At 34.5% G+C, this 24,040-nt stretch overlaps 1 protein-coding gene across 4 annotated transcripts in view; it reads left to right on the top strand.

The window, feature by feature from the left end:
• The window catches only part of LOC105491113 (tumor suppressor candidate 3), a 209,442-nt gene that overhangs the window by 168,162 nt on the left and 17,240 nt on the right, over positions 1–24,040 (top strand). For all 4 annotated transcript variants that reach the window (XM_071068610.1, XM_011757271.3, XM_071068609.1 and 1 more), the window contains exons 7-8: positions 8,153–8,216; positions 20,951–21,025. In XM_071068610.1, coding sequence (XP_070924711.1) covers positions 8,153–8,216; positions 20,951–21,025 — 139 coding nt within the window. The remainder of the gene's footprint in view (positions 1–8,152; positions 8,217–20,950; positions 21,026–24,040) is intronic.

Here is a 24,040-nt window from a genome sequence, read left to right as displayed (position 1 = left end):
ATAGTATTCTAGAGATGCTCTGAAAATACTAGACAGGATGACTGCAATATGAATTTTCAGAAATATGTTAGTTGTTATGTGGTGTTGCTTACCTGCCTGATTAACTTCATGTATGTAGAATCTTCTATTGCTTAGGCGCAATTTGCCACAAGCTCTCTATATGGCTTCTGTCTGTAGAGCTCTCAACTCCCACTGTTCCAGTGGAAATTTTTTTATTAAAAAACAAATCATCTTACACTATTAAGATATTTTATCTGGATGTGTAGCAGTTCATTTATTATTTTAAAAAACTTTTAAAATACTAGTGAGAAGTTTCTTCTTCTTCTTCTTACTAGTGAGAAGTCTTCCCTGAATATATAGCCTTTCTGAAAGCTTTTACAGTATTATACATTGCACCTTCCCATACAGCCTCCCACAAAATGTAGTTATTTAGTGTTATTTAATCATGGCTTATAGCTCTTAAGTAGTACATATTTCTCGTCCTACCACAGACCTGATACATTGGAATTTCCATATATACAGCCTGAAAATCTGTTTCTTAAACAAATATCTCTGGTCAATTTCATGCACACATTATTTTGAAATTCTTTTGAGAACCACTAACTTAGGTTAAGTATCAACCCTTTTGATCCTCAAATAGGAAAATAAAATTCCAAGATGACTTTTTGGAGTATGGTTGGGCCAGGTAAGGATTTCGTATTCCATAACAGAGTTGCAGTAAATTCAGCTGAGACATTGCTAAACAATGTCCTGCAGCTTCAGATGAAAAGAGAATGGTGGCTTATTGCTGACACCTCACAGAAAAAAAATTCTTTGAGTGGCAAGTAATCAAGATTTGTCACTGTTTTCATGAAGAACTGTTTTATTTCTCTGTTGTAATCATTTTTTAGTGGAAGCCAAATATTTAATGAAGTGCTTAGGAATTTCCAGCAGAAGTTATGTGCAGCGTCTGGGAAATCAAACAAGTGGCATTCTTTGTTACCTGGATGGAGATGATACCCATTTATATCTCTTCTTTCCGGCAAATCCAGAAGGACTTGGCCTGAGTATTTTATCATCTATATCACATCTGCCATTTGGTGTAGAGCCTAGTAAGAACTAATGCTGCCTCAAAGAAGACCCCAAGGATAGGACTACAAACATGTAACTAGTAAGAAACAGGAATCTGTTATTAGAATGTTAGAGTGGGATTTAAGCTTACTTTGTGCAGTTACAGTGATGAACCAAGATACTTCCTGTCTTAAGAGTTCAAAAGTATCCTTTCCTGGACATTAGTATCCTAAAAACGAAACTGAAAAGAAAATAATTCATAGTATTTTAGCACACAAAGGAGACTTGGGACTAGTATCATGACTACATTCCCACTAGTTGATAGGTTTTGAAATGCTATCTTATTCACTTAGAATTACTGAGAGGTATGAACTGAATTTTGTTCCTCTAAAATTCAGATGTCGAAGTCTTAACTCCCCAGATGTTACTGTTTGGACATGGGCGTTTAGGAGGCAATTAAGTTTAAATACGGTCATGAGAGAAGGTCCCTAATCTGATTGGATTGTTGGCCTTAGAAGTAGAGGAAAGTATCGAGACGCCTACCTGTCTCTATCCCTCACAAAGAAGAGGTCATGTGAGCACACAGTGAGGAGCTGGCTGTCTTCTGCCCAGGGGGAGTCCTCACCAGACACCAATCCCATTGGCACCTTCACCTTGGACTCTGAATCTCTTGAACTGTGAGAAAATTATTTCTGTTGTTTAAGCCATCCAGTCTATGGTATTTTGTTAGGGCAACCAAGCAGACTAAGACACTCAGCAAAAATAAACTGATTCTGTCATGCACAGAAAAGCAGATCTCTCATTTTATGTAGACATTGATCAGGAAAACTAGGACTTTTCTACTGGAAAATCTTAAGTAGTTAAGATGAATTTCAGAGATAGTTAGGTTCATTTAAAAACAGTAAGGCAACCCTCTGACTTCTGAGAAGTGTTGTCAAGGATAATACAAGGTTTTTTTCCCCTCTTGTTTTTAGGTTGACAGTAAATTATCATATTTTCTTCCTTTTCTTTTCTATTGCAATAATTTCTGTATTCATAAAGATTACTGAATCAGATGCTAAACAATTGAGAGATTATCACTTAAAAGATTTTCTCAGATTTTGCGTGTCCATTGCCCTTGTTCTGGCAGGTAGTGAATAAAGGACTGAAACAGACTGAAAGGATTTACACTAGTACTTTTTCATGATGTTTTCAAGGAGGATGAAAGAAAATAGATGGAAAAAAATTTGCATATCATTTCATACTGATTTGCGTAAAACTGCATGACAAGATTGGACTGAAAGAATTCATATAGTTAGTCAGAGATAATCAGCCTTGTTTCCTCTAGCTGCGGACAAGCTCTTGGTTTATTTTGCAATCATGTATTATTTTAAAATGCAAGAAGAAAGGACCAAAAAGTGTTTTTGTGGATTTGACCCAAACTGAGACAAATCACCATTTGGGTATCATCCAACACTGTCAAATCTTAGTTTCATTTGTCATTTACTTAATGTTATAAATGGGCCTTTTTAAAATAAGTTATAATTTAAAAAATGATCAAAATTCGGAAATTTCATGGGATTGATTTAAGCATTTTAATTTTTTTTTTTTTAGTAGGGATTATATGCCAAAGCAAAGCGATACCAGCACTGCTTTATCAGTGAATAAGAGAAATAATTAATTTTAACACTGTGTATTATTGTCTTCAAAATAGCTATTTTCTGGCAAATATGTATTACTGAACAACTTTTTGCACTCTGCTTATATTAGAATTTGGTTTTGATCCAAAGCCCATTTAACTAAAGCAGTCATTGTTAGGGTTAAACAGGCTGGTTGTTAATATGTTTTGCTCTCAAGGCTAATAATATCAGGTTGGTATATAAGGGATTTGCATAAATTTACAAAAACAAATTACTCACTGGCAAGAGAATTAACTCAGATATAGTTTGCTATTACTGAATTAACAATGGGCATAAACCAGTGGAGACTAATTTTATCTATGAATCATATGTCCTAAGACATTAAAATTTGGAATCTCATTTGAATCTTAGATGATTGGTGATGATGATGGTGGTGGTGGTGGTGGTGATAGATTATATTTATTGACTTCTTACTGTGTTTCAGGCATTAGGCTATTTTACATGTATTATCAATTCACTTGTCACACTTTATTATTTCGATCAAAGAGCTTAACAATTTGAAGTTTAGAGTAATTTGCTCAAGGTCTTTCTTGTGAAACTTGACTTCAGGGAATTTGACTAAAATCTATTTTATAAACTACTGCACTACACTGTTTCCTTCGTGCTGTCAGTTTCCAATTTGCAGATTAGGAAACTGAGGCCCAAACTACTGAACTCATTAAGTAACCACTACTTCTTTAAATTGAATGGCCATTATTAGCACTGGAAACTGACTTCTAAGTTCAGTTTGCTTTTTGTTGCCATAGCTACCTTCTCAAGTAACAACCTATTGGTCCAGTGTAGCCATTCTTATTTTCAGAACATGTGTTTAAAAAGATTCCTTAAGGAGTATTTACTACCAGCAGAATTTAAAAATGTTGAAAAAGCAGAACATGCTGACTGGTGTCATGTTCCCAAGAATTTAGTAATAACTTAAGTGGAATCAGGTTTATTTCACATACTGATATAGAGTATATTTAGCTTCATTTCCATTTTATGTTTACTCATTCTTGATATTGCCATATAAGAGGTATAGAAACTATATTAAACAAAATATACAATTTTTTATTTTCAAGTATGTTAGTTGAAATTAAGAACATATCATTCATATATATTGTTTTCTCATATTATGCTATACTGTTTTTCTTCTACATAAAATTGGGCTTTAAGTAAGTCATGAGTCATGGCAATGAATTTTCTTACAACCTTATTTTTATGAACCATTTTTTTTTATTGAACCACTTTTTATTTTATGTTGGTTCATATGCTCTATGAAATATTCAATGACGCCAGGTGCGGTGACTCACGCCTATAATCCCAACACTTTGGGAGGCCAAAGTGGGCGGATCACTTGAGGTCAGGAGTTTGAGGCCAGCCTGGCCAACAGGGTGAAACCCTATCTCTACTAAAAATAAAAAAATTAGCCAAGCATGGTGGTGTATACCTGTAATCCCAGCTACTCAGGAGGCCGAAGCAGGAGAATCGCTTGAACCCAGGAGGCGGAGGTTGCAGTGAGCCGAGATCACGCCACTGCAATCCAGCCTGGGCAAAAAGTGTGAAACTGTCTCAAAAACAAAAGAAAAAGAAGAGAAATATTCAATGGCCTACACAAATAAAAAACATTGATATTAATGGTTTGTTGAAACATTTGTTCCTGTGGAAGAATTGATATGTATTCATTATCAAAGCCTGCACACATTTTTTTCTTGACTATTCACCTGATCTGAAAATGCATTGCCCTTATTAATACAAGTTAAATATATATTTTGGAATAAATTATCCTGAGTTACTGCTATTTCCCTCACTCATGAGAATTAGTAAAAAATCAGAGAGGAAAATAAATAAATGAACACCATGCTTTAGCTTTCAGGGAATTCATTATTCAATATTCCCTCTTTCAAAGGATTTTGAAAGTATATACATCTGTTAGAGACAAATTTTTAAGACCAGGTTAAAATCGCAGACCTAAGGTTAATTTTAAGTGAATTAAATCATTGCTTTAAGGGCCCCATAAATGAAAGCTAACTATCTAAGTTCAATGTTTAAGACTTTTGCAATACTTACTCATTCTTATTCTTGTGCTTACTCTTATAGCTTTTGGTGTATGCCAGTAATCTCTTTGTTGCACATTAGTAGATAAAATGTAATCTTGTAATTTGTGTGTGTAAGCTGCTTGAGAACATAGGTATTTTTTCCTATAACTGCTGGATTTCTGTTGCCTGAGGTGGTGCCTGATACATACTAATTGATGAATTAAAAATTTGCCAACAAATTCAAGCTAAGTAAATCCTGAAGGCTCTTAGGGTATCTACTTTTGATATGATTTTGAAGACAAAAATAAAAAGATGTACAAAAATCAATGTTTTTATAGTATGTTAGTATACATTCCTGAATGTATTTTATAGAATGTTAGTATACATTCCTGAATATTATCTTTTAAAACTATCAGTTCAACACACTAAATTCACTTACGAAAAGGAAATGAATTTCTGAATGCTGTTTGTTGAGAAGATAAAAACAGCTTTTCGGCCTTTTGGCTAAGATCAAGTGAACAAGATACAAAGTTTGTTGAAGTGGAGACTATGAAATGATTTCTATTTGATCAATTACACTATTGTATATCATACTATCTTATATGATTTTTAGGAAAGTATCTTGAGGAATATCCTCTTAATCCTATTTTAAAGATAATTGAGGCTAAGTAGTTTGTTTACAATAACAGTTAGTAGGTGGCAAATTCCGGACTGTCTCCAAAGCCGTTCCTCTCTCCTGCCTTATGTATACAAGAAATAAGCTACAACGGTTATAGATCAGTTTCATGAACCAAGTCTCTAAGGACAAAGTGTGATTTATTTTAACCTAGCTGCATTTTTAAATTGAAAAGAAATACATAGGTTTCTGGTTATTGTGACTGGAAGCACAAAATGCATTGCATGATATGATGCTTTTCTCACACATTTGAGAAAGCATTGAAGTGTTTTGAGCAAAGTAATGATAGGATAGTTTCAGCAGTATTCATCTGAATGACAAATCAACTCCAGGGTAGAGGCAGAGAGAATAAAGGAGGCTGTTGCAATCGTCTAGGCAAGAGATGATGACTGGTTGGATCAGACAGATCTTGGGGCCTTATTTTTTAGCCTCCTTTGCTAGTTCTTCCTGGGAGGGGTGAAAAGTGGTTGAATTTGGAATGAATTTTGAAAGTAGAGCCAACAGTATTTTTTGAATTACTGGATATGTGGAGAGGGAGGGAGGGAGGAGGAAGGAGGGAATAAAGTCAAGGAAAAGAGTGAAAGAAAAGTAAGGACAGAGACACAAAGGTGATTCCAGGATTTTTACCTAAACAACTGGAAAAATTAAGTTATTCTCCTGAGTTAGGGGAGAATGGGAGAGAAGCAAGATGCTGGGACAGAAAGAGAGGCAGATCAGGAGTTGCGTTTTAGCTGTTTTCAGACTTCCAGTATATCAGACTAGACACCAATGTGAGAATCATCAATATAGACATAATTAAAGCCATGAAATTGGATGAGAACACCTGGGAAGGCTGAGTAGAGAGAAGAGGCCTAAGCCTTTTGAGCTCTGAGATACTCCAGAGTCTAGAATGTAGGAAGGGAAGAGCCTCCTCCTTCCGGAGGAGGAAGAGCCAGTGAGGCAGAATCATCTGCAAGACTAGGGTTCTGGAAGTCAAATGAAGAAAATATTAAAGAGAACAAGTGGTTAGATGCAGCAGAGTTTTCAGGTAGATTAAGTCCAGTAAGACTTAGATATGACCATAGGATTTAGTAATGGGGGAGTCCATTGATGACCTTGACAAAAGATTGATCAAAGAAGATTCTGTTACTGAAAATAAACAGAAAGGATTATAAACCACTCACCTAGAAGACGTCTGAAGTTATTCCTTAAGTTTGCGATCCTCATAGAGGCAAACTACTTTGCAGTTGTTATGTAAATTTGGTCATATTATCCTGTACTGTTAAACTCAGATATGTTCGTCAGTTATTTAAATACTGATTTTAATTACTTTAACTGTCAACATTTAATTAAAGTTTTTACAAAGTTTTACTTGAGGTTCCTCCTGTGTTTTGGTAAGTTACTATATGGTGGGAAGGGCCTACATACCTATACAAACAGTCCTGGGTTTCAGTCCAAACTTCACCGATTAGTAGTTGTGCAGTCTTGAACAAGTTAGGTAAATTTTTCTAAGTCTTAGTTTCCTCATTTGGAAGTTGACAGGTAATAACTACTTTATATGACTGTCAATTAACAGTGGACTGGATTAAAAAAAAGTGGTACATATACACCATGGAATACTACACAGCCATGCAAATGAAATTATGTCCTTTGTAGCAACATGAATGCACTTGGAAGGCATTATCTTAAGCAAATTAATGCAGTAACAGAAAACCAACTACCACATCTTCTCACTTGCAAGTAGTAGCTAAACATTGAGTACACATGGACAGAGAGCGGAACAGTAGACCCTGGGGTTTACTTAAGGTTGGAGGGTGGGAGGAAAGTGAGGATTGAAACACTACCTATCAGGTACTTTGCTCACTACTTGGGAGACAAAATCATTTGTACATCAAATCCTGGCGACATGCCATTTACCCATGTAACAAATCTGCACATGTACCCCCGAAAAAGTTTGAAGAAGAAGAAAAAACAAGATACTGTGAGCATACTATCTGAAGCATATGATACAATTATACATCATAAATGATGTAAAAGTTGAGTCATTGATTTGTACTGTAAGCTGCTATATTTTTTCTCCAGTATTTTTTAATATAAATAGAAAACCTAGACAAGGACGTTTATTTAAAACAACTGCATAGCAACTGATATAAGAGAGATTAACAACAGAAATAATCATGGGAATCAATTTAGAAACCAGATAATCTAGATGGAGATTTGTGTTGGATTTTCTATAATCAACTGTATGCTACTCAATAGGGTAAAACAATTTTAATAATTTTGTTTTGAAAAAATGTAAATGCTATAATGAATTATGTGCATTTATAAAGCTGACTCCTTATTTTAAAAACTTTGATAATGTGGGAAGTAGTGATTAGACATTTGGTCACTTCTAACTTATTTTAAAGGATGAAAAATCATAAAAATGTTCTACTTTGTACTTTTGCAGTAATTCTACAGGAATTATATTTAATGTGTGTATGTTTGTGATAAATCCCTTAACACGTTATATTGTTTGCTTTTGATACTAAGATGCCACCTACAGTTTACAGTAGTATCATCAACCAACATTGTCATCTAATTGCATTTAACTAATAATTATTTAAAATAAGTGGAACCTAGTAGGAAGTAATAAAAATTTAATTAGTAAAAATCTAATTGGATTTTTCCATTGTTTATTTTCATGACTTAAAACTACAAAATAATTATGAGGCTTTCTCAAACTGTAATTTCTGTTTCTTTGTCTTCTTTTATAGAGCTACATTCATGGGAGCAGCCAGGCTCAGTTTGTGGCAGAATCACACATTATTCTGGTACTGAGTATCCTTTTAAAATATTGATGAATTGAAAAGGGCAAACTAGAGCTACATGTTATTAAATTGACATTTTTCCTGGCAGTAAATATCAAGATTTTTAAAATACATTAAATTTTAAGCTGTTCTGTATGAGTAATTTTATTTTTTTGTTAATTATTTCCTACTACAGAGTAATTTGTTACTATTCAGTATCATTAACAGATCATAATTTATTTTTTACTGACTGTTGAATTTCAAAGTATTACTCTTACTCTGCATTGATGATCTCTGGCTAGATTTTTTTGTGAAATTTATATGGCTTTTCCCTATGGCATCTTAATGGTGAGAAAAAAGTGCCTTATGGTATAAATAGCAGCTTAAAAAAGGGATTATCATCATACTGCTTCCCTTAAATATATGGTATGTCAGAAGGAGGAGATTTTGAGTGGTTCAACATGCCTTTTTGGAACATACCAGACTGAGTCAGACTAAGTGTTGTGAATCAGATCATACAATGTAATTTATGATTTAGATTTAGAAGGGTAAAGAATGTAGCACGATAAGAAATAGTAGCAGGATAAGAAAAAGGTAAGGTTAAGCATCTAATCTGAATATTCTTAGAATGAAATAAAATTAGTTTGGACACTGTTTTGGGGGAACATTGATGTTTGTGTGAGTCTTATGAAAATGTTTGAAATTTAAATTCATAGTGTTGCTTGAACATATTGAGCCATTATGAGAATTTAACATGTGCCTCTAGTATCCTTTATAAAATTTGATTACTAATATCCTGGTTACTAAGATTCATATTCAAATGAAGTAGTCTAGACCAAATTCTCCAGTACTATATATAACTAAAGCTGTAAACTTTTAAGTATCTTAGAATTTGTCCAGGCCAAACCTCATTTTATATGTAGGAGAACTAGAGCCCACAAAGGGCTTGTGTTAGGGAAGCCTACGTGAGCTAGAATTAGAATTCAGTTTTTTCATGGTCTATTGGTTGTGCAAGCACTTAAGTTTTATGTACAATACTTTATTATGGTGTGTGATGTATAATTTCATGAATGAATGTTAGTCATGCCTACTCTTTTTAATCTGGATGAAAAATCTTTTTAACAACACTGAAGTTTTTGGATTTTATTACTTTGTTGTGTCATAACAATGCATTTTTAAAAATCTACCAGCAAAGACTGACCACTTCAGTTTATTCAAGCAACCTGTTTTATTTGCTTACTGTGTTTTAGGCACTGCATGAAGTGGTGGTATACAGTGATTACTGTATGGTGGGGAAAGAGGGATGGAAAATGTTTAAAGCGCTTGGAATTCTCGAGAAACTGAAAGTCTTCCTTGTTTGTAAAATCAGGATTAGCAATACTAACCACACGGCATTTTTGTGTGAAGAAAATGAGCTAGCACACATTAAGCATCCAATAATCACAAAAGGCTAGTTGGTTTATTCCTCTCTCTGTTTTTCCTTCTTTCTTACTCGGAACTTTGGTGGCCACAGATAATATGCATAAACACATATATGTGGGTTGATTCCTAGTGATATTGTTTGGCTGTGTGTCCCCACCTAAATCTGACCTTGAATTGTAATAATACCCACATGTCATGGAAGGGACCCATTGGGAGGTAACTGAATTATGGGGGTGGGTTTTCCCATGCTGTTCTCATGATAGTAAGTCTCATGAGATCTGATGGTATCATAAAGGGTCGTTCCCCTGCACGTGCTCTCTCTTGCCTGCTACCATGTAAGATGGGCCTTTCACCATGATTGTGAGGCCTCCGCAGCCATGTGGAACTGTGAGTCCATTAACCCTTTGTTTCCTTATAAATTACCCAAGCTCATGTATGTCTTTATTAGCAGCATGAGAACGAATACACCTAGCTTTTGACAAAGGTGTAGATGACCGAAAAAAAAAATCATCTTCTAATAAAACTTATCAAAATTCTAAAACTTGAACTGTAAACAGTGAAATGACTTAATTTTTCTAGAGCAAAATTTTTGAACCCATTAAATCATATAACTTGTAATAAAAATGCAGTTTTTCAAGGTTTAATGAAAATGAAGGACATGAAGTTGAGAAGAAAATGATTATAAATCTCCTTTATATTGCAGGAGAACTAAAAGATACCTTTCTAAAACTCATTGAACAACACTGACCGTGTTCTTCCTATGTCTCAATTCTCAACATTTTTATTTCTTCCACCCTTGATTATGCATGTTTGGATACATACATGAAATTGGGCATATCTGCAGCCCATTTCTTGCTTACATTTGTTTACTTGCCTGTATGCTTTATGGTTTCAAAATTAAGAAACTACTATGAGGAGTACTTGTTTGGCTCTAGTTTGTCTCACAGACTGGAATCGGAAATACAAATTTTGCTATATTTTTCAACAAATACCGAATTTCTGCACACCAGCTTTAATATGGTAAGAGAGTAATGCTTTCTGCACATCAGAGGGGCCTTCGGTGAGAAAAGGAAGTATCTGTATATGTTTGTAGACATACCCACTCCTCCCTATTAAAAAATAAGGGCAAAGCTGTATTTACTCTCAACTTATTATTTAAAGATATTCAGAAAGCAAAATATGTTAACATTAAAGCAAATTGATAGAAACATAAAGCATTTGTTGCAGGTAAGTTTTTAACTCTCATTTATTGAATTATTGTAGTTTCTTTTTTTTTTTTTTCCTAACTTGTTTCAATCCATGATGTAGCATTTCAGCAGTATACTTTATCTAGATAAAGTGATGAGTTTATTGAAACACATCAGGAATACTGAGCAGAAGGATGAAAAGCTGTGTTGAGATCATAATTTTATTGTATGGCAGGAATTCTCCAAGGTTTCATTTCATGGATCATTGGCATCAAGCCGAGATTTAGGATTCAAAGAAATTTCACAAGCAGTATGAATTTTTTCATATAGATCTTAACAGTGATACATAAAAGAAAAGCCCCATTCTCTTTTTGGTAATAGTCATTATTTGTTGCTTCATTTTTCCCGTGTTTTTTTTATTTTAGACATATCTGGTACTAAGAAAGAGAAAAATTCTTTTAAAATGCTGGACTCATTATCAGTAAAATTTTAAAAGAAGTCCAGGCACAGTGGTTCATGCCTGCAATCCCAGCACTTTCGCTGGCCAGTCACTGTAGCTGAGGAGTTTGAGACCAGCCTGGGCAACATTAGGGGGAACGCTGTCTCTACAAAAAATTACAAAATTAGCCAGATGTGATGGCATACACCTATGGTTCTAGATACTTGGGAGGCGGAGGCAGGAGGATCACTTGAACCCGGGAGATCAAGGCTTTAGTGAGCTGTGATCACACACTACACTCCAATCTGGGTGACAGAGTGAGACCCGGTCTCAAAAAAAAAAAAAAAAAAAAATCAATAATTTCTGATTCTAGTTTCATTTGACAGTCTACTGCTGCTTTTTGAACAATCTATTTTTTTTTTTTTTTGTCATTTGTGTATTTTTTTTTCTTCAGGCAAAAAGTTACAAATACCAGATGATTACTTTTCATTTATCTGTAGAGAGAACATTTCTATCTTTTGGATTTCTTGTCCTAATTTAGTAAGTCAGATTATTAGATGCAGTTGCTATATAGAAAGATTTGCTGAAAAAACCTAGGAGAAAACAGATGGAGTTATTTTGTATCATAGGTTACAGATTGATATTTACTAAGAATAAAATTGTCTCCATATCAGTAGTGTTTTATTTTTTCAGTACCTTATTTAAATAAAGAACAATCTTAAGTCGTCTTTGAGAGAAAACTATATGAAAAAATAAGAAACATTATATTTTCATATGGAATATATGTAAATCATCTAAAAGTAACTTACATAGGACTTTATGTTTTTGCAAGTAAATTCATTTTTATTTCACTTATTTTTCCTTTTTTAATATTTTCACCACCTAATGCAAATGTGAATGAGATATTTGCTGTTTACAGAAAGGTAGGATGACAGAAAAATACTTAAAATACAGTGAGACAAATATGCAAAGGAGGTAGCAAGAGAGTAGCTAACTCCTTATCTAGAGAATTGGCACTGACTTTTCAGCTGGATGTGGAAGTAAAAAAAGGAGTTTCAGAGACAGAGAAATGAGTGAGGAAGCTATTTTAGTAGAAGATACAGCAGGTACACAATCATAAAATGAGAGTGAATACTCTTTATTTCAGGAAGATAAATACATCAAAGCTGGAATACACATTTTGAAGAGATTGGTGAAAATTTGATTAGGCTGAACAATGAAAACCTTGCTGAGAAATTTGAATCTTAGCTACAGGTGGTAGATGCAGTGCAATTAATATGCCAATTTTACATATTTGGCATTGGGTAACCTAAGAATTCTTTCTGAAGTATTACGAGGTTGAGCCCCACATGTCTTCTTGATAAATTTGGCTGTGGAAAGGGAAATAGTGGCGTCATGCCTGTTTAGGGAACAGAAAGCCAATGGAGGTTTGCTCCAGTAACAATATTAAGGATAGGGTAGAGAAGGCAGAGCAAAGGAAGCAGGAATCGCTGGCAGTCGTTCTGGCTGCTGGCAATGGTTTATCCTCAAGGATGAACCTAAGTAAAGGAATGGATGAGTGACTCAGCTGCTGTTTGAGAGGAAGAAGAATCAAAATTGATAATAAATGTCACAAGTAAGATTCAGGAACAGAAATCAGAGATGATTCTGAAGTTCAGCTATGTGTTGTAGGATAGAAATATGGAGGAAGACAAGGTTTGGAGGGGAATGTTTAGCCCAGAAAAGTTCCTAAGATTGATTAGGCCTCATTATTGGTTGATGAGAAAGAGATTAGTTTGTTTAAATTGCTTAAGATGATAAAGCCAATCAGTTGAAGAGTCAAGAGCTTAAAACTGTAAACGCATTGTTTTTCTACTTAGTAATACTTTGCCAATAAATCAAAACCTCTGTGAATAGACCAATAATATTCTAACCAAACTGTATATTGTGTGTATTTGTTGTATACATCTGAAAAGATCATTTTAATAAAGATACAGTGGATATGTTGATTTTATTTTTTATTTTTATTTTTATTTTTTGAGATGAAGTCTCGCTGTCTCCCAGGTTGGAGTGCGGTGGCAGCGATCTGGGCTCACTGTAAGCTCCACCTCCCGGGTTCACTCCATTCTCCTGCCTCAGCCCCCCAAGTTGCTGGGACTACAGGCGCCCGCCACCACGCCCGGCTAATTTTTTGTTGTTGTTGTTGGGTTTTTAGTAGAGACGGGGTTTCACCATGTTAGCCAGGATGGTCTCGATCTCCTGACCTCGTGATCCGCTAGGATTACAGGCGTGAGCCACCGCGCCCGCCCATATTCCTTGAGTTACTCTATCATATTTTTGTATAGAATAAAACATCGTCTAGCAGTGTAAAAACAAATATGTGTGGGGCATATGTAAATATAAATACACACATACACGGAGGCATATGTGCCAGGTGCTGAGGTACAAAAGTCACAAAACCCCACAAGATGTCTGATGGTGTGGCATTTACAGTCTAAAGGTAGAGGAAGACACACAACAAATGAAAGTGCCAGTAATTCTTAAGTTACAATTATGTTCTTAAAAGTTTTCAAATGTCCACAATTCAGTAAGACTTAGGCTTGAGGCACATGGATCTTAAGTGGAATATCATGAAGTGCAAATATGCAGTTTTTGAAACCATAGTTGGAAGAATTAGTATGTATATGAAATTATGTTTAAAACTTTTTTTTTTAGACGGAGTCTCTGTCGCCCAGGCTGGAGTGCAGTGGCGTGATCTTGGCTTACTGCAAGCTCCACCTCCCGGGTTCACGCCATTCTCCTGCCTCAGCCTCCTGGATAGCTGGGACTATAAGCGCCCGCCACCATGCCCAGCTAATTTATTTTTTAAATAGAGACAGGGTTTCACCATGTTAGCCAGGATGGTCTCGATCTCCTGATCTTGTGATCCACCTGCCTTGGCCTCCCAAAGTGCTGGGATTACAAGCGTGAGCCACCGTGCCCGGCCTAAAACTCTTTATATAATTTCCCAGAGTAGAGAGTTTCTGCTGTGGTGATCCCGTGATAAAATTAAGGTCGGATATGGTTTTGATTATAGAATGTTCTTAAAATTCAAAACCTCAGGTATGATTTTAATGAGATAACCTGAAATCTGCTTTTCTTACTACACCTATAAATATGGCACAATAAAGCAGACATGTAATTACAAGTAGTAGTTTTCCAAAATAAAAAGGCACCTTCGTTTCATATTTAGAGAAACGTTTGCAGAAATGTATGATTTTATTGTCCTAACTAATCTGCCTTTTTTTTCTATCAGTAGGCAGTCCTGGAGGGGCAGAACTAATGTCATTTAAAAATTTATTTAAAATTTCAATCAGATCAAATTAGTTTCCATAGACAGTAATGTTCCCACTGAATTCACCAAGATATGCTCTCTCTGTATGAGTGGATCCAGAACACCTGAGTTCTCGGATCAGCTTTAGTGTCAACTACCTAATCTCTGACCTGCCACTGCCCCTTAATTCTCCACATGTTTTTTAAGTTAGAGGATCTCAAGAAAATGACATGAAATAAATATTAGTTGGAAGTAAAATTATTTATATAAAAGTAAAGGTTATACCAGCAATTTAAAATGTTTATTCTTACAAAGATCACATTGCATTTTCTATGAGCAAAACATTTTTTTCCATTTATTATGAAATAATATGATTTCATTTGGCATGTTTCTAGTCTATCATATAGTGAAAACATTGCTTTTAATATGTTATATCCAAGGAGAAACATACTATAGAAAAAAATTAATGATAGATGCAAGTTGAAAATTTTAGATTTAGATTCCTTTAAGTCTTCTATAATGTGCTAACAGTTTTTTCAACGTCTATTTACATTTATCTTTAAATTGAAAACATCTTGAGTCCATTCCTAGGAGCAACAGAAAACTTATCATATGCATTTGAGAAGGGATTATAATGTTTTGTAAATGTATTTGTTACTATCTCCGTAGAATGCTTAGTGCCTCTGGGTATTGTATGTAATTTCCACAAATAGCAGCTTTTTTATGTGGGATCATGTCAATATTTTGACTAAGCGTAGGAAAATGATCAACAGGATCAGCAAAGAAACTGTAGTGTGCACAGTAGTTTAAATATATATTGCTATGATATTAATAAAAATGTGCAAAGTAATACAAAAACTAGGCCAAAGTATGTGTGTATAGGATAAAGGGTAGAGGTCCGTCTGTTATTTTCTTTTAATGTTGGGATATTTCACTGAGGCACAGCTAGATGGCTACACCCATCAATTTAATGACCAAAAAGAATAACATTCTTTTTCGTCAGAAGTAGAATCTTGTCAGATTTGGAGGGTCTTTCATTAATCATTCGGCCTTCCACTCAATGCCACATAAGAACACTGAGAGATGATCATCTAGCTTCTTCCTCTGTATAAAAAGGAAGATTTTTACATTACAAATGTAATTTTCCCCAAATGGTAAGTATTATGCAGTCTCTTTTTCAGCTGAAAATGTTTGAGTTAATACAATGAAATTTAAGCCAAATGATTCTCAACTCTTAAAGGCCTTGAGTTAAAACATACATCTTTAAGTAATAGAGAGGGAGGGTTAGCAAGCTTAAAGCCATTTTAGTATAATTCATACGTCTTAATTTCAGCCATCAGGTTTTTAAACGGCTCACTGCTCTTTTTTTTTTGTTAAAGCTTAGAAAACTCACTTTTGCAAGAAACATTATGAGGAAGAGATCATAGTTATTTACTGACCCTGCTGATTTCTAACAAAACATTTTACCTTGAGGTTGTATATAACCTATGTCTGGTAATCCCTTTGCTTTAAAATTCCCACTTTAAGGTTGTGTGCACAAATGTTTACTAAATTCTTGCATTTTTAAAAATTGTGAAGTAAGAAGAAAGCTAAATTCCAGTGAGACATAATGGTATACAGTGTTTTTGATACCACCTTAAAACCTTTACAGCAGGGGTTGGCAAACTAGGACCAGTTCAGGCCCAATCCATCCTGCCTGCTATTTTTGTAAATAAAGTTTTATTGGGACACAGAAACAGCCATTCATTTATATATTGCCTGTGACTACTTTTGCACTACAACAACAGAGTTGAGTAATAGCAACAAACTCCATATGACTTGCATAGCTGGAAAATATTTACTTTGTGACCCTTTGCTGAAAAAGTTTGCCAGTTTCTGCTCTGTAGGCTGTGGTCAATAAAGAAAACAAAAATCCACAATTTTATTAACTCACCCATGAACAGTTACTGTTTTTATCTTTCATTCCCTGCAATCATTTCTTTGTATTTGTTTCAAAGGAGTCAAGGTTTTATACATAGTTTTCTACGTATTATACATACATATACATCTTTTCATTTGGTATGGTGACAAAATTACTATTAATATATCTTGCTTTGTTATTAAGAATTTTTGTGAATTTTTTATATGGCTAGTTAACCTATTACAAAAATGTCCCATATGTTATAGACATTTACATTTTAATTTTTTACTATGTAAATTGTTCTAAAATAGATTTTTGTATGTATATTAAGTTTTTTAGTATTTTGTATTTTGTCTTATTTGGGAATAGCTTTATAGGAGTGGAGTTCATGGGCATACTTCTGGCACATATAATTAATGATAAATGATGATTTGCTGAGGTTTTTGACATGCTGAAATCTTAAAATTTTGATGTTAGACTTGGTGTTTCTGGTCCCTTTCTGCCCTGTTGATAGGGAGTTTGCGTATTTTTTTTAAGTTGTATAATTTGAAAAATACTATATTGTTACTGCATTTGCTCCCAACAAAAATAGTAAATTATAAAAATGTGATTTAAAGCAGTGTGAAACATAAGTGATATAAAGGTAAAATCATAGACATGTTTGAAATGGCAATTTTGTAAGTTATTGCAAACTTCTTTGTAAAATCTAGAATATATTTATGGAGTAGTAAAATGTATTTGAATGCTCTGTGCTTTATGAAAAAGATTTTTATGCTCAGCATAAAGATGTTTCATGCTGAAACTGGGCTAGCAATTCTGTTCTTTGCCTAATGCTTGTTATCATTTTCATTTAATCCTGACATCTTACTTCATTACTTTTGTGCTTTTTTGCTTTGCATCTTTCACTCTTTAGTTTTGTGACTTTGAGCAAGTTGTTTAAACTTCTCTGGGCTTCAGTTTCCTTATTTGTAAACAGATGATAATATCTACATCAAAGAATTGTTGGTACTGGGTAGGACAGTGGATGAAACAAAGTTCTTGCCCTTTTGGAGCTAAAATTGTAGTGCTAGAACAAAGACAGTGAACTGTAAAATGTATACAATCTGAAATTTCTTTAAAAAACAGTGTTAAAGAAAAAAAATCAGAATAAAGGTGAGAAGAGGCTTCTCTAACAAGACTGCATTTGAACAGAGACCCGGTGGAAGTGAGGGAGTAAATTACATGGCCATCCCAGGGAAAAGTACCTCAGGCAGTGGGAATAACAGGTTCAAAGATCTCCTTATTACCTGACTTGCTTTGAAGGTATGAGGAAAAAAGGCTAGAAACCTAGGAGGAAGATTTAATTTCTAAAGCAGGAAACAAGCACCAAAACTCATAAAGGAAAAGATGAATAAATTTGGCCACATTAAAATTAAAGCTTCCTACATGACAAATTAATTTAAAATACAAACTATAAAGGAGAATCGGAATGCAATACTTCAGTCAATTCCTATCTAGAAAAAAAAAATATTGTCCTCCAAGTTAATAAGAAAAAGCAACTATGCTTTTGGAAAAATGGGCAAAAAAAAAAAAAAAGCCGTGTACCAAAGACTAAACCAAAAAAAGAGGAATGAACATATCAAAAAATGCTCAGAACCAAGTCAGAAGCTATTGATACAACTCTTTCCTTACCAGTTTGATAAAACCAATAATTGGGTAGTATTGTGTTAGTGAAATGTAAGAAAACCTGAACATTTCTCTTTTTAGAGAACAGTATGATTATACCTAACAAATTTGAAAATACACTTACTGAACCTCTGAAAAATTCCACTTCTGGTTGTGGACCATAGAGAATATATCGCGCATATACACTAGGAGACCTGTGAAAATATATTCTTTGCAGGAATATTTGTAGTAGCAAGCATTTGGAAACAAATGCCATCAGTAAGATAAAGCAATAAAATATGCTATACTCTTACGAAAATATACATAATTTTCTGTTACCACATTGATTTAATGTAAGCGATTGAAATGAGAAACATGTTACTGATAGTTTTCAACATTGTAATAATACGGAGAGAGAGTAGTAAAAATGTTAGGAAGATACATTTATAGGGACATGTTATACTTGGGTGACCATAGTTAATGCCCAGTAAAATATACTTTTCCCTGAGTTCATGTCTTTGTGTATGAACCGATACATATATTTGTGTACATGTGCATTTGTGTGTATAAAATTGGACCGTAAGAACATGTTAACATATGGCTTTACTCCCATTAAAATTGTCATGCATTTTATTTTGTAGGCTTTATTTTCCCCAGTAATAGAAATACTGCCATTTCCCCCATGATTCATTAATGGAATAGAGGAAGCTGCTTAGCAAATGGAATCATAAGATGAATGTATGTTTTCCTTTTAATGTCTACATAAATTCACCTTAAATGCCATTTATGTTTTGAATAGTTAAAAATGTCATAGCAGCTGGGCACGGTGGCCCACAACTATAATCCTAGCACTTTGTGAGACCGAGGCAGGCAGATCACTTGAGGCCAGGAGTTCAAGACCAGCCTGGCCAACATGGTGAAACCCCATCTCTACTAAAGTAGTAAATCTATCCAGGCATGGTGGTGCACTCCTGTGATCCCAGCCACTTGGGACGCTGAGGCATGAGAACTGCTTGAACCTGGGAGGCAGAGATTGCAGTGAGTCAAGATCCTGCCACTGCACTGTAGCCTGGGCTACAAAGTGAAACTCTGTCTCTAAAATTTTTTTTAAAAATTTAAAAAGTCATAGTAAAATAATCTGCAGTTCTATTTGAATTATTAAATATGTGTATTTAAATGTGTAGATAAAAATTTATGCATGAATATAAAAGGTATTACAGAAAAAATGATTAAAGGGGAAACTCAATAACTCCTTGTTAAGGATCCATATCAGTCACATCTATCTGTTCCAGAAAACTGATATGAACAGTTTTAGTGAAACAAGTTTTTAATTTTTATCATGTTGTTAACAATGTCCAATGTCTATGGATTCAGGGTAATGTATACAAGTAGATGGTCCAAAATACTTCAAGAATACAAAACAGTCATTCTCTTAAAATATTCTTTTCAGGCTACTGCTGCATGATTGAAAGGCAGGAATTTCATAAAAGTTTCAGTGTTTTTCAAGCTGTGTAGCAGGGATCTCTAGAAGTTTAGTGCTAGTCTATGGTGTGTATGTGTGTGGTGGGGAGGGTTGACACTATGCAGGGGTGGCAGGGGCTTTTTCGCTTGTATATGTTAGGCTTCCAAACAGGTTTTCATTTTCCTTTTTCCTAGAAAGAGTTCCAATGATAAAACAAATACAATAGTTTGAAAACCATTTGTATAGAGAGGTCATGGAAGCATAAATGCCTTAATAGAGAAGTCAGGCATTTATCATTATCCAGAAGTTGGATAATACGGTCATGAAGACGGACTCAAATATGAGCATTATAAATAATCAGAATTTCAAAGACTCAGAGGAAATGTTCTCTGCAGAATTTTCTCACACCTCCTCCACTTGATCATATATTGCCCAATATTATCCTTTGAGCTTTTGTTGATAGATCCAGCACAGGAGATTTATTGATGCTGTTTATACACAAATAGCAGTAGAAACAAATACAATGGAATCATAATGAAATTAAGCAAATTGAGGAAGTTCTGGCCTGAATTGTTTTATTTTTCTCTTCAATTTTTAATCCATTAATCGCTTGGGCAAAATACGTAATAAATATATTTTCAGAATTGATGAGTTCTAAAAACTTAAGAGTCGATGATGTCAAAAATGTTGTAATAACATGGCAAAGAATGTTTTTATGAAGGTGAAAATTTCCCATCATTTTCTTAATTCTGGCATTATTCAACATAGCATGAATATATCCATCCTGTTGGAAGCAGGTATTAAATACAAAAGTAATTTTGTGATCTCATTCTTAAGGTATCAGTTAGCTGACTAGCCTCAGGGTCCTGCTAGATTCATTAAATTGTTTTATTATATTGTGCTCATTTGCTTTTGTAAGATTTTTAATTTTATAGCCCCAGATTTTCAAGTAACATGACACCTGAGCTTCATAAAGATTTCAGCTAAACAAAATCTATGAAAAAACACATTGAGAAGAAAAAGCTATGTGCACACAATGAAAATGAAATGTGTCAATGACATGAGTCATCATGTCTATAAGCAGTACATATCTTTATGTATAATGTGAAATGTTGTAACTGGTTTTGAGAGTCCATATAGTTTATATGTGCTATGAAAACCCTGGAATTTAAGAACCTTTAGCATTAGCTTCTCAATATATCACAAATTGAACTTTCATGTTATAAATTTTTTTAAAATTATGGCATATTTGCTCACGCAAAGAATGGTAATTTTATCTTTATTATAAAGATAATTGATTTTATTTACCTCTTTGTGCACTTAAAATTTAACCATTCTGGAACATTGTGTTCAGAGCCAGAAAAATTAACAGATTTTATTCACATCTATTGTCTATGGCTTCCTTGACAACTACTGCAGATGCCGCTATCACCATGGGGATGGTTCTTCTAAATGAAGCAGCAACTTCGAAAGGAGATGTTGGAAAAAGACGGAGTAAGTCTCTGTGTTGCCATTTTTGTAATTTCGTTTTAGTCTTAAGATTCATTTAAGTCAAATGGGAAATACATAAAAGCCCTTTGTAAACAAACTTCTAAAGAAATGTTCTGGTTTGAAGAAGATTTTAACTTTTTTCTGTTTCTGGGATGTGTTTGTATACTTGCAAATATATTTCTTCCAAAAGCGGACGGGGTAGTTTTCTGTGGAATTGCATATAAAGTGGAGCTGTCCTTCACCCTTGTCAGGGTGCTCTAATCCATCCCTGCGAAGCCATAGTGTTTGTTGTAATTCCACGCGGCAGAGAGAGATGGAAAATTCTGGGGACAGAGTCTTCAGATATTTTATTGTCATATAACATACTCTCTCTGCTACAAGAATCAGGGGTGCACTCAAAGCCTGACTTAGATGAAACTTCTGCATAGGTATTGTACACTGACATATATTACCTTTCCATTCGTTCCAAAGCTTCCTTTAACATTTTTTAAAGGGCATCTGTTGATACTGTCTCTTCCAGGGTCTTTGCCTTTTCCATTGATACACCAAGATTTACAGCTCCATCAAGTTTTCCAGCATTATGTTTTTAAGCAAGTTAATTCTGTGGTTTTTCTTTGATGGGACCATTTCTCTCTGAGTTGTAGAAAAAATATGAGGTTATTGAGAAGTAAAGAATTTTCTAGCAAAAAGAGAAGAACACACAGGGAAAATGTGCTCTGAGGAGCAAAGGACAGTCACTTGTTTCCTGCCACAGACCTTTTTATAATTAATATCAAGTCCCTATATGATTTGATATGTCCACAAACCTATCAGTTTTTCTATTATTCTTTGCATTTCTGAACTCTTTAAAAACCAAAGTTTGTGTATGAGCAGCATAGGTATCTGAAAGAGTATTTATTAGGAAATTTAAAATAGAAATCCGGACTTCGTGGGTTTTTAGCTAGGGTGACGTGTATAAACAAATCATAGTGCTTTCTAAATACTTAAAAGTCTTAGGGGTTGAAATGTTTTTGATGTAATACACAGTTTAGACTGCCCTCTTTTCCTATGGTATCATCTATTAAAGAAACTACAAAAGAAATGAGCACATTATCAGGTTGAATATAATTTTATTTATGTATCTTTTGAATAAACATCATGTCCTGAGGATTGACATTATCCCTATGAGGACATACTATTTTTTTTTTAATAATTTCAACTTTTATTTTAGATTTGGGAGTATATGTACAGGTTTGTTCCATGGGTATTTTGGATGATACTGAAGTTTAAGTACGGATCCCATCACCCAATAATGAGCGTAGAATGCAACAGGTGATTTTTCAACCTACACGCGCCTCCCTCCATCCCCACTCTAGTCGTGTCTGTTCTCATCTTTATGTTCATATGTATGCAATGTTTAGCTCCCACTTTCAAGTGACAACATGTGGTATTTGATTTTCTGTTTCTGTGTTAATTTACTTAGGATAATAGCCTCCAGTTGCATTCATGTTGATGTAAAGGACATGATTTTGTTCTTTATAGCTGCACAGTATTCCGTGGTGCATATATACCACATCTTCTTTATCTAGTCCATCATGGATGTGGTATATAGGCACCATGGAATCGACGTGGGTTGATTTTTTTTTTTTTTTTTTTTTTTTTTTTTGCTATTGTGCATAGGGCTGCAGTAAACATAAGAGTTCATGTGCCTTTGTGGTGGAATGATTTATTTTCCTTTCGGTGTATACCCCGTAAGGGGATTGCTGGGCCAATGGTAGCACTACATTAAGTTTTTTGAAAAATCTCGAAACTGCTTTCCACAGTAGCTGCTCTAATTTATATTCCCGCCAACAGTACGTAAGCATTCCCTTTTCCCTACAACCTCACCAGTATCTGCTTTTTGACTTTTTAATCATAGTCGTTCTGACTGGTGTGAGATGGTATCTCATTGTGGTTTTGATTTGCATTTCTCTGCTGGAGTAGTGATAATGAACATTTTTTCATATGGTTACTGGCCACTTGTATGTCTTTTAAGAAATACCTGTTCATGTCCTTTTTCTGCTTTTTAATAGAAAAAAAAGGATGGGGTGGGTTTTTGCTCATGGATTTAAGTTCCCTGTAGATTCTGGATACTAGATGTTTGTCAGATGCGTCGCTACCAAAAATTTTCTCCCATTCTGTAGGTTGTCTGTTTACTCTGTCTTGTTGTTTTGCTGAGGCTCATTAATCAGTCCCACTTGCCAACTTTTATTTGCAACTGCTTTTGGAGACTTAGTAAAAAAAAATTCTTTGCTCGAGCCAGTGTTGAGAAGGGCATTTCCTAGGTTTTATTCTAGGATTTTTAAAGTTTTAGGTCTTACATTTGAGTTAATTTTCACATATATGGTGAATGGTAGGGGCCAAGTTTCATTCTTGTGCATATGGCTAGCCAGTTATCGCAGCAACATTTTTTGAATAGGGAGTCCTTTCCCCATTGCTTGTTTTTGTCAGCTTTGTTGAAGATTGGATGGTTGTGAATGTGCAGCTTTATTTCTGGGTTTTCTATTCTGTTCCATGGGTCTATGTGGAGGACATCCTCTTAATTATGTGTTTGTTGTATATCCTGTCTTAAGGTAAATAATAGTAAGAAATGTGTAGTAAATTTTTAAATCTTAGAACATTTATTATAATATGATACTGAATTTATTAAATCACCATTTCCAACTTCCCTCTTTGTAGATGTTTCTTTAACTCCAGCTCCCACCCACACCTAAATTGTTTATTCATGTTATGTGTGTGTATGAGCGTGAGCTGGAAAACATTTTAAAACTTTTAAATTACTCCTTTTTGATGTGATTTTTGTTTTTGATGTGGCACAACTACTATGATTAGTGTTTCCCAGGTCAGAATGCATCTGCCTCGCCACAGCATTTTCTTTCAAAAGGTGGAGTATCTCATGTGACTGCCATGGTTCCTTTAATAGTTACTAACCCCTCACTACCCTCAGTTCCTCTCCCTTCCCATATACAAGTACTTGAGTAGCATTATTTTGTTCCACTG

The sequence above is a fragment of the Macaca nemestrina genome, chromosome 8 (assembly GCF_043159975.1).
Source record: "Macaca nemestrina isolate mMacNem1 chromosome 8, mMacNem.hap1, whole genome shotgun sequence".
NCBI lineage: Eukaryota > Metazoa > Chordata > Mammalia > Primates > Cercopithecidae > Macaca > Macaca nemestrina.
The sequence above is the reverse complement of the archived record's forward strand: the minus strand, read 5'-3'. Positions and strand labels throughout refer to the sequence as shown.